Here is a 14778-nt window from a genome sequence, read left to right as displayed (position 1 = left end):
AAAGCGAAAACGCCCGTGTGTTTGACATTGCGGCGCACGTTAAAAAATTAATCCGGACCCTTCACTACAGTGCGAGTGATCGCCTCTGTAGCGTCGGCGCGTTAAACCTCATATTCAATCAACCAATGCTTGACGTGTTTTGCAAGACCCCTTAATATATATAAATATATATATATATATATATATATATATATATATATATATATATATATAGAAATAAGGGTTGGCAGTCAAGAAAACCTCGGAAAGCAAAGTGCAAAGTGGACGATATGGTAGGTCATTGAAACAGTTAAAGAATTTGGAAAGAAAGTGGAGAAAAAATGCCCGCCAGGTGGGATCCAAACCCACGACCATGATTCTTGCCAACATTTCAGCAAAGAGACTTGCCTTCGCCAGGGCAAACCCTCGCCTGTCTGGCACGCTTTATATAGGGGTAGGGTCCCAGGTGAGAGGAGAGAAAAAATGGAATGCAGGAAGCGGATTGGTTTGGGAGTATGCAGGGGGATATGATGAGGGGGAAAGAAGGTTGTATAGTTTGAACCGCAAAGTTGGTAAGAGGGAAGTCAGGTGTAGTGGATATTCCTGGAAATTCTTGGAGAGAACGGATGAAAGGGTGTTTGTTGCACTGCCGCGTAGCCTGCAGAAAGGTTCTCAAACGCAGGAAGCAGGACAGGTGGTGAGAGAAGTTCTTATCAGAAAAGTAGGCCTATCTGCAAGCCCCAGGTCAAAAGAAAAGGTAGGGAAGGCGTAAAATAACTAGGTCAAGGAAATAAGAAAAAAAGGAGGAAAAACCACACACACATACACGCACGCACGCACACACACACACACGCACACGCGCGCACACGCACACACATGCACGCACGCACGCACACGTGCACACACACGCGCACGCGCACACACACCCGCACACGCGCACGCACACACACACGCGCGCGCACGCACGCACACGCACATGCACACTCACACGTGCACACACGCGCACGCACACACACACACACGCACACGCGCGCACACACACACGCACACGCGCGCACGCACGAAAAAAGCAAAAAAAAAAGCAATAACCACAAAACTGAAATGGCACGTGTCGCCAACCGCAACATTCCTGAAACAGACCTTTTCTGAAACTCAAAAACGAAAAGATGAAGTTAGAAGGACGTACGGGGTACAAGACAAAGCGGAGAAAAATAAAAATAAAATAGAATTCCAGAGAAAAGGTTGGAGGGATGCCTGCGCGTATTAAACTGGTAGCTAAGGAATAAAAACAAAAGGAACTCTGTGACCACATGAGGAGCAGTGGGAGGGGGTCATATTCTTTTTATAAGGTACAAGCAAGAACATAATGCTTTATTGCCCGTGAATATCGCAAGTATTACGTAAAGCATCTAGACGAATTCGGGGACTCGCAGACTACAGGGACTACATAAAGCATCTAGACGAACTCAAGTCCGCCCTTATAAACATCAACCACCCCAAAAGCTCGCTCGATCAGGCCTACCAACGTGCATGTAATCTCAAAAGGCATGACGTGCTCAATAAACAGCAACAAAACGAAAGCACCAGGCCGCCTGTCCTAATAACTAAATTTTCAAACGCCCTCCCTAACGTAAACAACATCCTGCGGAAATACTACACCATTTTAGCCAGTAACGACCGACTTAAAAGGACGTTCCCGGGAGCGCCAAGAGTTACCTACCGAAGAAATAGGAATCTAAAAAATATTTTAGTGCATGCTATAACAGGGCCTTTGAAGCAACCAGTCATAGCCAGCTGTTCCCGTCCCAGATGCAAGACTTGCAGGCACCTGCAGACAGACTGCATTATAAAAAGCACAGCCAGTAATTAGGTTCCCAAGTTTAATTCAAGTTTTACGCGAACTTCATCCAACATTGTGTATATGTTAGAATGATCAATGTGTCACAAGCAGCATATAGCCCAAACGAGTCAACCCATGAGCCTACGTCTTAACCACAACCGGCAAATACTCTTGGCAAATCATCCATAGCTGTAGCGCAGCATTTCAGTCATCCAGGCCACAATTTTAATGACCTTAAGTTATATATACTTCAACTTTAAGTCTCCTAAGGAGAGAAAATACCGAGAATCCTATTTCATTCACAAATTGAACTACATGGAACCTGTGGAATTAATGCGTCTAGGGCCAACTTGGAATCCTTGCGATATTCACAGGGAATAAAGCATTAGGTATTGTCTTGCTTGTACCTTATAAAAAGAATATGACCCCCTCCCTCTGCTCCTTATTTGGTCACCGAATTTCTTTTGTTTTCAATCCTTAGCTTCCAGTTTAGTTCGCGCTGGCATCCCTCCAACCTGTTTTCTGGAATTCCGTTTTATTTTTATTTTACTTAGCTTTGTCTCGTGCCTCGTACGTGCTTCTAACTTCATCTTGTTTTCGAGTTTCAGAAAAGGCCTGTTCCAGGAATGTTGCTGTTGGCGACAGGTGCCATTTCAGTTGTGCGGTTATTGCTTTTTTATGCATTGTGTGTGTGTGTGTGTGTGTGTGGGGGGGGGGGGGGGTGCGTGTGTGTGCGCGTGTGCGCGGTTTTCCTTCATTTTTTCTTTTTTCCTTGACCTAGTTATTTTACCTCTACCTTTTCTTTTGACCCGGGGCTTGCAGATACTTTTCTGATAAGAACTTCTCTCACCACCTGTCCTGCTTCGGGCGTTTCTGAGAACATTTCTGTAGGCCACGCGGCGGGGCAACAAGCACCCTCTCATCCCTTCTCTCCAAGAATTTCCCGGAGTATCCACCACACCTGACTTCCCTCTTACCAACTTCGCGGCTCAAACTGTACAACCTTCTTTCCCCCTCATTATATCCCCATTCATACTCCCAAACCAATCCGCTTCGTGCATTTCATTTTCTGCTTTCCTCTCACCTGGGACCCTACCCCTATATAAAGCGTGCCAGCCAAGCGAGGATTTGCCCTGACCAACTGCCAAGTTGTATTGCTCCCTATATATATATATATATATATATATATATATATATATATATATATATATATATATATATATATATATATATATATATATATATATATATATATATATATATATATATATATATATATATATATATATATATATAGTGAATAGTTCAGAACTAAAATTCGCTGTACAAGGGTTGTGCTGATTCCTCTGATTACACACTATTAATGAGACGCGATGCTTCGGGAAGAACGAGACAGGTAACTTAACATTCTCTGTGTAAAAGGCATTTTCTTATGCTACAAATGATGAGAATGTAGTCTGGATAATTATAATCAAATTAATTAAGATAAGTTTCGAATGACTGGTAGGTGGAAAGTGTACGTCATGGCAGCGGCTCGCGTCTTGTCTTACGCAGGTGGATAGATCGTCGCACAAAACATCCTTTGGCCGCATCGGCTTTTCGTCACACGACGAGGGGCCGTGCCAGGTACCTGCGCGCCGCATACGAAGCTTCGGAGGCGTGTCCAAGGCACCCTCATCGATTCTCAAGAGCAAACCTCTCTCACCGCCACTGGCTACGCCGCCCGAAGCCTATACGTTGGCGCCGCCAGCGCCGTCGTCGCTGTCTCCGTTAGCGGAGAAGGCGGAGCGCCGAAGGGGCACCTTTCCCATGTTCGTGACGCCATTGCGTGACGTGGATCACGAGTCGGTACAGGGGCAAGCGGTGACTTCACCCTCGTCACCGCCACAGACGTTCGTGTCGGCCCGTGCCTCCCCAACCACGTCCCGATCGAAGAGAAGCTCGCGCTGCTCTTACCCCAATGAACCAAAGGTGCCCGAAACCCCCGAACCCGAGCGCATGCAGACGAAGGACAGGTCCGCGGTGGAAAAGTCGCATTCGCTTCCTTGCTCCAGTGCTCGGGAGTGCGGCAGTTCGCCACTCGTGGGGAGCCCGAGTGCCCATTCATCGCTCTCCAAGAAGTCTAGGGCAAAGGCATCCTCGAAGCGCACGCGTAGTCTGACCGTGGCCTCGCCGCAACAGGCAGGGGAGCAGTCCTCGAAAATATCACAGGTCAGTCCGGGGTTGGAGAGAAAAAAAAAAAAAACGCTGAGTTCCTTGGGCCAAAAACTGACTGGCATGGGTACGCTATAACTGCAATGCGAGTTTATATGAAAACTTCGCCCAACGCTGATGTAAACAGCGACTTAACGTCGCTAACGTAAACAACGAGGTTCCATGGCGTCACCTAATCGCAACAAAGATTCATAGAACTTTTCAACACCAGCAGTGCGATTCCCGTTCGCGCCAATTTCATTTTCCCGAGTTCCACTGTTCGCGCCATCTACTGGAAACTCTTGTTACTTTTGAGCTGGCAACACGGCCATGAGGGGGCACTGTGGGCACCTTTTGTATTTTGAGGTGCAGACATTTTTTCGAGCCGTATTTTTTATGTGGTGAACCATGTAGTTTTAATTATAGGACCAAGGCAGATATGACTTATGTGTTGATGTGCCTCAAATGTGCTTAATGTTTCCGTTTTTGTCAACGATGTTGACAAGTTAACATTGCCACAAGAGTCAGTAGTTTAGAAAAGCTTTGCCTATATAAACGTCTCGTTGGAGAGTTCTTGTAACTTGCTGCAGGTGTGCTTGGCTCTTGCTCTCGCCCTGGCTAAACTATGCTCTTTCCACATCGCTGCATCTACGCTACCACGCCTCATCCTATGAAAGCCTGGACCAAGAACAGCTTTTATGCACTATCTCCTTTGCAGGTTCGTAAGAGATGAACAAGCTTGGATAAGCTGAATGGGCTACACCCAGCCCGCTGACACGAGAACTAACGATCGCCATGATCACCCACGCGGTGACCATGAGCGACTCGCGAAAGCACATACGCATGCGCACTCACACACACACGTGCATGCGCACTCACTCACACACACACACGAACACACTGCGTACTCATAGGCACTGTTGCGACTGGCCACCCGAGCGCTGCACCGGTGTAGCGACGTTGCCTTGAGCAGAGCGACGAAGTCCTCGAGCCGCCGAAGAGTTGAAGTAACATTTATATACAGCATGTACAGGGTAAGCAAACGTTACATGACTTGCACAAAGGCGACAGCACCCTTTCACTCGGTGCCTCCGAAGAGACTGGTGCCGGAGAGAAGCCGCCGAGGAATGCCGACGATGAGAGCCTCCGGGCTTCTTTTATACCCCGGGAAGTTCGTTGGGGCCCCGAGAAGTTCGAATACGTAGCTCCAATCAAGGATCTCGCTGCCTGAAGTTTGAATTTCGACGAATGGTAGCGAGGCGGTGAGTCAGCGGCGCCGCCAATGGGGAAAGGGAGGCGATGCTCCCGCCGTCTCCGTGACCTCGCCTCCAGGCGTAGCGACATGCCCTTATTTGGTCGTTCTGAGATGCGGGATTCGGCCGCGCCGGCGTGACTCAGCCTCGCTGTCGTCGCGTCGCCTCGTGCAACAGGCGCAACGCATTTGGGCCAGGCGCTCTGGCACAACAGCACGCACACACGCTCTTTCTCCTCTGCTCCACTCCCGATTGGAACCCTGGCTGTACTACTCGCTCCCCACTCGGCGTCGCCTCAAATACAAGTGGTAATTTTTTAGCCCGTACTTGGCTACGAGAACGATAATAATGCCCCTGTTATTCTTATATAGAAGCTTGCGAATGAACTACATGGTTCTGATAGTGAAAGCTATGCTGGTCCAAACAATAGGTGGTCTTTTTGCCTTGCGGAATATGCGCTGTACAGCTGCTAAATGAGGCACATTATGGGGAAGTACCTTCTCATGAGCAACATAAATCAGTATACCTCGTCTCTCCCAGGCAAGCAGCAAGACAGACCCACCCGCTACCGAAAACACAAGTGGTCTGGAGCTACGCTGTGGTCAAGCAGGTCCATCGGAAGCGATAGGTGAACCGAACTCGACGGAGGTTTCAAACTTGGTACCTGGACCGATGCCGAGTGTTCCAGGGCTAGCAGTACCCAAACTGGTGCCGAGCTCAGAGGAGCTACAGGTGGTGCGGATATCCGAACCAAAGTCCGCGTCAAAGCCGGAGGCAACTATTGATGTTCCAATAGAGCCCAGGAATGAACCAGCGCGCCCGGAGTTGCGGGGCGTCCTCAAGAAACGCAGCGCAGCTCTCCAGCCAAGCCTCAGTAGCCAGCGTGACAGCGCGTTCAGCTGGAAGTGGCCGCGGCCGTTTGAAGAGGACAGTCGCGAGTCCAGGACACTGGTGCCACCTGGACCCCGTAGGACGGGGTTGGACACGAGCGGCGTGACAAACCTGTCCGTCTCGGCGCGAACGGGCTCTACAGGGACCGAGATAAGGGCGGGAGCTGGCGTAATATCAACTCAGGGTGAGCCTGTTTGTCATTGTTGCCGCTCGTGGCCATCGTGACTGTTCCGGTCTTGTTAGCAGTGCGTGCCTGCGATACTCGGGGTGTAACTAAGGGACAGCGGATTGATTCTTCTTCCTGAATCCAATTATTGCGCGGGTGCTGATCGTCAAGAAGCAAGTCGTGTTCTGCCTTTTCTCCCTCCTACACATGCCATTGACTTTTTTGGAGCTTGCGATAGTGCGAAACATGGGTATGCCAGGAAACATATACTGAAGCTTACCGTAAACATAAAAATACCGATCCTGCATTATACAATATTGACGAAATTCTTACTGCATGCCTCTATTGCCTCGAACGACGCTTATCCTTTCTGACAACAAAATTACAGCTTATTTTTGTACAGCGCCTGGTATATATCGCAGATCTGTGAGGGTCAGACAAATAAAACAGAAAACACAAAATGAAAAAGTAATGTTTCAGCTAAACTAACGGGTGGAACTGTTACCACGATTGATAGATGTTTCTTTATTTATTAAGTGCGAATGCACTTCTTAAGCGACCCTGAATCACGTGTCCACCGCCGTCCGTCCATCCGCACCACATACCCACTTAGGGCGATTGGCCAAGAAGAGTTTTTAAGTGCGAAAGCGACCCCACCACATACCCACTTAGGGCGATTGGCCAAGAAGAGTTCCTTCGCTACCCATTCGGCATATCTTCGTGATACTAACCACTTCCTACGGGAAATTAACAACATAAAAATTCACCCGCATTTCCCTGAAGGGGAGCATGGGGAAGTGCGAATGCACGGGTGATGCGAAGGAACTCTTCTTGGCCAATCGCCCTAAGTGGGTATGTGGTGGGGTCGCTTTCGCACTTAAAAACTCTTCTTGGCCAATCGCCCTAAGTGGGTATGTGGTGCGGACGGACGGACGGACGGCGGTGGACGCGTGATTCAGGGTCGCTTAAGATAATACTGATTGTGGAATTAAAAGCTATTTAATTCCACACTAGCCTGGTCAAAGTTTCAATGACTTGTGGGCTTGGCGCCTCGTGATCCCGATGTATGCTATAGGATTCAACCAGGGCTTCAATCCCATCTCGGTGAGGTATATTTGTGTACAGAGAAGTTACATCTATAGTTACAAGGAAGGCGCCATCAGGGATTTTTATGTTGTTAATTTCCCGTAGGAAGTGGTTAGTATCACGAAGATATGCCGAATGGGTAGCGAAGGAACTCTTCTTGGCCAATCGCCCTAAGTGGGTATGCGGTGGGGTCGCTTTCGCACTTAAAAACTCTTGGCCAATCGCCCTAAGTGGGTATGTGGTGCGGATGGACGGACGGCGGTGGACGCGTGATTCAGGGTCGCTTAAGAAGTGCATTCGCACTTAAAAATCCCTGATGGCGCCTTCCTTGTAACTATAGATGTAACTTCTCTGTACACAAATATACCTCACCGAGATGGGATTGAAGCCCTGGTTGAATCCTATAGCATACATCGGGATCACGAGGCGCCAAGCCCACAAGTCATTGAAACTTTGACCAGGCTAGTGTGGAATTAAATAGCTTTTAATTCCACAATCAGTATTATCTTAAGCGACCCTGAATCACGCGTCCACCGCCGTCCGTCCGTCCGCACCACATACCCACTTAGGGCGATTGGCCAAGAAGAGTTTTAAGTGCGAAAGCGACCCCACCACATACCCACTTAGGGCGATTGGCCAAGAAGAGTTCCTTCGCATCACCCGTGCATTCGCACTTCCCCATGCTCCCCTTCGGGGAAATGCGGGTGAATTTTTTATTTATTATTTTATCTATTTTTATTTATTTATTTATTTATTTATTTATTTATTTATTTATTGGTACCTCAAGGGCCATTTTTGGGCGTTACATGAGGGGTGGGCAGAAGAAAAAAGGTAGGCAAAATACAGTGCAAAGATGTAAACAATAAGGGTTACAGATCATGGCAGAATTCCTCTATCGCAGCCCTAAAACGAATGCTCGATGTCGGCAGAAAGATTGTTCCAGTCTTGCGCTGTATGAACAAAAAATGAACCCTGAAAAGTTGTAGTGTGAGCGCGTGGCGTGTAAACAGCGTTAAGAAGGCTGTGGTGCGAGGTTCTAGGAGGGGGTAGGATTTTCTGATTGTTTGGGGGCAAGGTATAAAAGAACCCTTGATAAAGAGAGGCGTTAAATTAGTCGACGGCAGGTGAGAGGAGGGAGGCGAAGTTGCGATTTTAGTGCCGAAACGCTTGAGTGATACGAAAAACCTGAAAGAATGAACCTGGCTGCGCGGTTTTGAACGGATTCAAGGGCGTTACAGAGGTTGGCTTGGTGTGGGTCGTAGGTGGCGCTGCCGTAATCAAGTTTGGTAAGAACGAGTGTTTTGTATGCAAGTAGTTTAACAGCTGATGGTGCCAAGGAAAGGTTGCGACGCAAATAGCCTAGGACACGATTTGCTGCGTTAGTAACATGACTGATATGGTTGGACAAAGTTAAATCGTGACTAATTTGGATGCCTAAGAACTTGACTGATGTACAGGAGGGTACCGCAGTATTGTTAGGTAATACGAGCGGGGTGCATAATTAGAACGACGATTAAAAGAGATCAAAGATGTTTTACTGACGTTAGGTGACATGAGCCATTTCTTGCAACACTCTTGTACAGCAAGGAGGTCATTTTGAAGGGCCGTTTTTTCTAAGGAATCGATTAATGGAGGAATGTAGGTAAGAAAAGTGAAAAGGACAACAATTTTCTTGTTTATGTCCGTCCGTCTCTGACATGGCGAGACGAGCCACAAAGACAGGACGAACGAGCAAGCGTTTATAAAGATTCTTTCGTTCGTGCGAGACGAAACTGCCATCACAGCGCGCTCCTATTCCTTTGAGGAAAGGTAAGGTATCGTGTGGAACTTCATGCACTGAATAGAAATCATCCAAGGCTCTGCAAAAATCAGCTGCTTAGCTGGGTAAACTCAGATTATCAGCACTGGGTACTGTGTTCAATTCGAAGTTCACATATATCGGCTGATGCGAGCACAAATTTTGCGGCGATCACAGTGCTAATCCTGTCTCTCATACCTGCGTTCAAAAAATTCCCGTTGCAGATTATTTCGAGCATCAGACGTCGACCTTTCGCGTGCGAGCGTAAGTGTTCGACACACCGCATACGTGCGTGCCTTGGCATACAAGCGTCGCGCACGTGCACGTGGACAAAAGTATCACGCCACACATGCGGAGAACGATTCGCACTCGTTTTGTTCCTCTGTAAACCGGCCCTGCATCCTTCATGCGTATTTCTGACGGCTGCCGGACCGGTTTCTGGCGGCGGAAAACGCGTGCAAAAACGCGTCGTTCCCCGCAAATGTGTTGGGCCCTTCAGTGACTGTTCCATCTCGCGCATGCAGGTTCACCACGGCGGTTCGCCCAGCGTTCGTTGCTGGTGTCACTTTCACCGCCATTTTCGGCAACCTGATCAACCTTAAAACAGTGCCCACGCGAAGGACTCTGCTCGGAATGCTTGATTGGTAAGCTTGAGTGATCGCTTGATGGCATGTTTTATTGATCCCTGAAAACGTTAAAGAACAGTTCCTCGTAATGCTCCACTGGCGTTGCCAAGGACGGAATTTCTTGGAAAGGAGGAGATGCAGTATTCAGACGTGTTTTTCTCGAAGAGACAGATGTATATAATTTTTACGGTAAAATCATTGTAGACGTTTCGAGAAAACTGAAGCTTACTGGTCAAATTACAGTGCTGGGCGCTGCACAACTGCTTTAAGTAGAGCGAAGAAAAACTAGAACTCCCGGGAACAATAACCTTGAAGGTACTGCTTGGTCCATTGCCCTCTCTACGAGCTCAACGCAAAGTACTTGCCGCGCCGTTCAATTATCTGGACGACATTTTGTCATTGAAGTGATTTAAAGCTTAGAAAAACAGACTGCTTTGGACTGCTTTATCGCACTACTGACGCAAACTAGAACGTGCTATTTTTCGTTACTTTTATCTCTTTTATTTCTTCGCTTTTCCTTTCGTCTGCCCTGTAATCCATCGGGCCTTTTCTCTGCCCCTTTCCCTCTTCCCCTACTGAGTAGCACGACCGTGTATAAATAACGGCAAACATCTCGGCTTTCCCTTCTAACAAAGAGCCTTCTCTCTGTCTTGTTCGAGTCATGAACGTCACATTTACAGTTCTACTTACTTGATTGCGGTTGTTGACCTCGGACAAGCGGAACCAGGCACCAGGAATGTGTCATTTACTTGTTTTTATAATAAGCCTGAGCAGCGGGTGAATGCCTTGTGCCCCCTTATTCATCTTTGACTTTCCCGCGTTTCTTAGGCGATCACCCTTCCCTATGTTCCTACGCAGCCACGATAACGAGTGCCCTGTGAGCGGGGGGAGCTGGTTCGCCGTCTCACTGCCAGTCGTTCTCACCTGCTGCCTGATGGGCTGGATTGCCATATACTGGAGCAGCATCATGAGCTGGTGAGGACAATGCTTGAAGACTTCTCGGGCCACGAATCAGGTGTTCAAGTGGTACGCGCACTGAAAATTGCGCTTCTTAGGCAGCTTTGTATTGTTGCTGCCGCACACCCCCGACGTATTTCATTGCGTGACCAAGAAATGACATACATCAACAACCTTTTGCACACTTGTTTCGAGAACACAGAGCGACAGAAAAACAATGTAGGAGCGCGTTAGGAGAGTTGATGGCGGCCGAGCTGACAGCGGGGGGCGGTGCCTTCGCACACCGGCTTTGGACCTGCTTCTTCCGAAAGTAAACTTGAGTGTTAAACGAGTGCAGCGCTGAGTATGTACCAAACGAAGATTTAAGGTCAATGGCAGCGAAGGAATGCCGACACTTGTGGACAGAGGAAGGCGCAAGACTCTTCCGGTGCCGTTGAGACGGTGGGAACGCAAAGCACGGTTGGCATGGTGTGCGAGCGGCGCGCGGGAAACTACAAGTTGCGGGTTATAAAGTCCAAGCAAAGCGTGAGCTTCCGTTCAAGCCTCTGGTTGGCAAGGGAAATAGATGAGATGTCTAGGCATTGTTAAAGATCCACAACCCGTTAACTCTTTCGTTACCACGCCTATTCAAATCGATCACCGGTGATCGATGATTTATATTGCCTATTTTCAACATGTTGTAGTCGTTTCTCATACACCTAATGCGGCCAGTGGTTAGTCTAGGCACTGCCCTTTTATAATCAGTTGAAATTTTCCCGCTCCGGCGACATTGAGATTTTTGACGGCATTTTTTGTGAGCTTAGGTGCGTGTGTTTTTGAGAAAGGGGGCGTGGCGGCTGCACTTGAGAAAAAAGGATGCAGATCATGGTTAGGCTGCATTACCATAATATTTTTTTTTGTCCAAAGGCTCCTGGCAAGTCAAATATTAAATAATGCGGTCAGCTTTGTAATCCGACAGCGTTGAGAGGTGATAATTACTTGAAAATGGCCCCAGCTATTCACTAATGATCTTTGGTTCGGGCAAAGGGCAGCTTTATTCTCCCAAAGCTTATTTCTGATGGTCCCCTGCATGTCTAGCAAGTGTGCCTGCATTTTCAACCAGTTTCCAGCAGTTTCGGTTTCGTTTTTGCATTGCGAAATTCATGTTTGGCGCTACTACGCAGTTACCCAACTACAAGCTCATTTGCCATGGCGCCTCCGTTGCCCGCTACTGCTCCTCCAAACAAGCATTCCGCTCGCGCTTCCACTTTATCTACGCCTTGCTTCTGCGATAAGAGCTTCCGCTGAAAGTCAAACGATAACACCAAGTCGTCGGGTATCAGTTCAGACGAGGAAAACGCTTTCAATTGGCCTTGAACACCGCCAGCTGTTCACCTGCCAGTTTCGGTTTCACACGAGGGTATTTCCGGAGGTCTAGTGTCGCTTCTTAGTAGTACTGTCTATTCTGACGAAGTCTCCAACAGCCTTGTATTTGTTTCTTTCCAAAATTGTTAGGTGGCGCTGCCATGTAGTAGGCTCGTAGTGCTGAACTTGCTTCACAGCCAGACGGCGGCTTGGTGAAAGCTTGCTGGGCATGATTCTAGCGCATCGTACCTTATTCCTGCAAGCAGGGCTACCATAGTGAATCCGAACATGATAATAAACCGCAAATGAAAGTTCTGAATGATAAGTGATCATCAGAACGTCGACAAGCATCTACCAAAGAGTTTGGTTCTCAACTCCAAGCGGATTTTTTCACATCGCTTGCTTGCCTTCAATATTGTGCCGGTCATAATCATTGACAAGGTGTTTTTACATCATGTGGAGGCTAATTTGGGCCTTTAATAATGTGAAACCACCAGATTTCTTCTAGAGAACCATCCAAAATAGCAAAGTTTGAAATAGTGGTTGGGCTTCACCACATGGCACGGGCACGACGCGGGCTAACATTTTCTTTTATATCTGACAAATTGTACTGCGCAACTCAATTTTTTTTCTAGGACGGGTTTTTGAAATGTTTACTTACAAAATGTATATTCTAAATTTTTTCTACTCCTGGTCGTTTATTATACACAACTTACTTTTTTCTTATTTTCTTCCACGAGTGGACAAAAATTTCGAATTCAATCATTTTTTTTGCAATCATTATTTTGGAAAACATTATTAAAACTGGTGTCGTTGGAAAGCGCGTGGAATAATCTGCATTGTATGTCACTGCAATGTATGCCTAACCAATATGTATAGCACAAAAAAAATATTTTGTTAGACCTCTCAAAATTGGTCAATTTCCCGCAGTAACGAAAGAGTTAACTTATTTTACCGCAGCGCTGACGACGTGGAAGAGCAAACACACGAAGACTTGTCAAAGTGTGCAAGAGCTCGCCGGCGGAACATTAAGGAACACATGTGAGTACGCCCATTTTTTTTAAAGGCGATAGTCTTTTTTTGGGCTACTTAAACGCAGAAATTTTGGTCTGTTTGTATGTCTGTTTGTCTATCTGTGTTTCTGTCTGACTTGATTCAGTCACCCAGCCAATGTGAAACAGAATCCGCCCAATAGTCTTATGTACCCACAGCCAAACCTAAACGTCCATGTCAGGTGGCAATATTCATACTTGTCAACATTGTTGAGCAAGAACAAAACATTACCCAAATGTAAGACAGAAAATGAATGAATTTATTTAGAAGGGAGAGGTCGAACGCCTCGTGCAGGGGAAGGGGAGGAAGAGGAGGGGAAATAAACCAGCGGGGGGATTGGGTTCAATCACAACGCATGTCCGCCCCGCACACGGACCACTTCATTTAGGTCATTTTCACTAGACCTGTACGTTCAGCAAATGCCCACAGGGTCAGTAAAGTTTCTTTCACGTCGCTCGACGGCGTTATCCATTCTTGAAGGGACGTGACGTGAGGAGGTAGACACCGACGCCGTTCCTCGGAGAGTCCGGCACAGTCCCAGAGAAAGTGCTGTATGGTGGGTTGGTCGGCACTGCACAGGGGGCAGGGAAGGGTAGGAGGGGGAACAGGTGTGGAGCCATCTGGTCTTTTTCTGCCGAAACGCCGGTACCAGGTCCATCGGTCGCGGACGTCAGGAGTGACCGCTGTGCCGAAGCGGGCCTTGTGTAGAAGGACCTGGAGGCCTCGCGGGATGTCCTCGGGAACTGGTGGGTCTGGCTTTGGGGTCGTTCCTTGAGGTGACGACGTCGCCGAATTTTTCGGATAAGGCGTTCAACGACTGGGTTGTTGAGGGCAGGTTCGGGAAGTGGGGCGGCGGGCGTCGCATGAGAGTTCTGGGAGGTACGAAGTGACACAGATGCCATGCGATGGGCCGTCTCGTTCCCTGGGTTGGACTGGTGGCCGGGGGTCCATTCTATAAGAATTGTGGTGTCATTCATTTCGGCAAGGTTGTCGATCGTTCGTCTAATTGCATTGGAGATGTAGTCATGCGGATCTGGAGAATGCATTGTGCTGATTGCCTCTGCATTGTCACTATATATGACGACTTTAGAGGGATTGTGTTTTGTCTTGATGGACGGGAGACCCCTGTTAAGTAGGGCGGTGGCCAGTAGAATGGCTTTAAGTTCTGCTGTAAGTGGGTCGATTTTGGATTTCGTAGAGAACGTCATGTACTCTGTCAAGCTCGGATCGTTGATGTGGTGTATCCCGCACGTAAATCGGTCAGATGCTAGTGCGGCATCAGTGTAGATGGCATATGTGCCTGGTTTTAGTAGGTGCTGGAAGCGAGATAGGGTGTTTCTTTGATGCTTGTGCCTTTTGCGCTCTTTTGTCGACCTTGGTTTGTGATTTACCGGTTGTGTCCATTGCCAAGGCGGGTTTCGGGTCAAAGAAATGTCTTCTGACGGGCCAGGTGTAAAAGTTCGTGTCTCATCGTAGGCGATGAGATGACGGCCCTTAACGGTGAGTTCGCGACGGTCGGAATGGTTGTCGCGCGCTGCTTCCAGTGTTGCTTCAATTGGTGGCAGCGATGCAAAAGTATACAAGTCATTTAG

General features: G+C 47.8%; 1 protein-coding gene across 1 annotated transcript in view; it reads left to right on the top strand.

Moving 5' to 3' along the window:
* Positions 1-14778, top strand: part of LOC144146225 (uncharacterized) — a 31108-nt gene that overhangs the window by 4812 nt on the left and 11518 nt on the right. Inside the window, exons 4-9 of the mRNA XM_077678189.1 lie at positions 3374-4030; positions 6237-6340; positions 9384-9470; positions 9731-9850; positions 10691-10807; positions 13094-13174. Of these exons, the coding sequence (XP_077534315.1) occupies positions 3374-4030; positions 6237-6340; positions 9384-9470; positions 9731-9850; positions 10691-10807; positions 13094-13174 (1166 nt within the window). The remainder of the gene's footprint in view (positions 1-3373; positions 4031-6236; positions 6341-9383; positions 9471-9730; positions 9851-10690; positions 10808-13093; positions 13175-14778) is intronic.

Source organism: Haemaphysalis longicornis, unplaced genomic scaffold (genome assembly GCF_048455015.1).
Source record: "Haemaphysalis longicornis isolate Haplotype H1 unplaced genomic scaffold, Haemaphysalis longicornis Haplotype H1 scaffold_7, whole genome shotgun sequence".
NCBI lineage: Eukaryota > Metazoa > Arthropoda > Arachnida > Ixodida > Ixodidae > Haemaphysalis > Haemaphysalis longicornis.
This window is presented reverse-complemented; position numbering and strand designations above follow the sequence as displayed.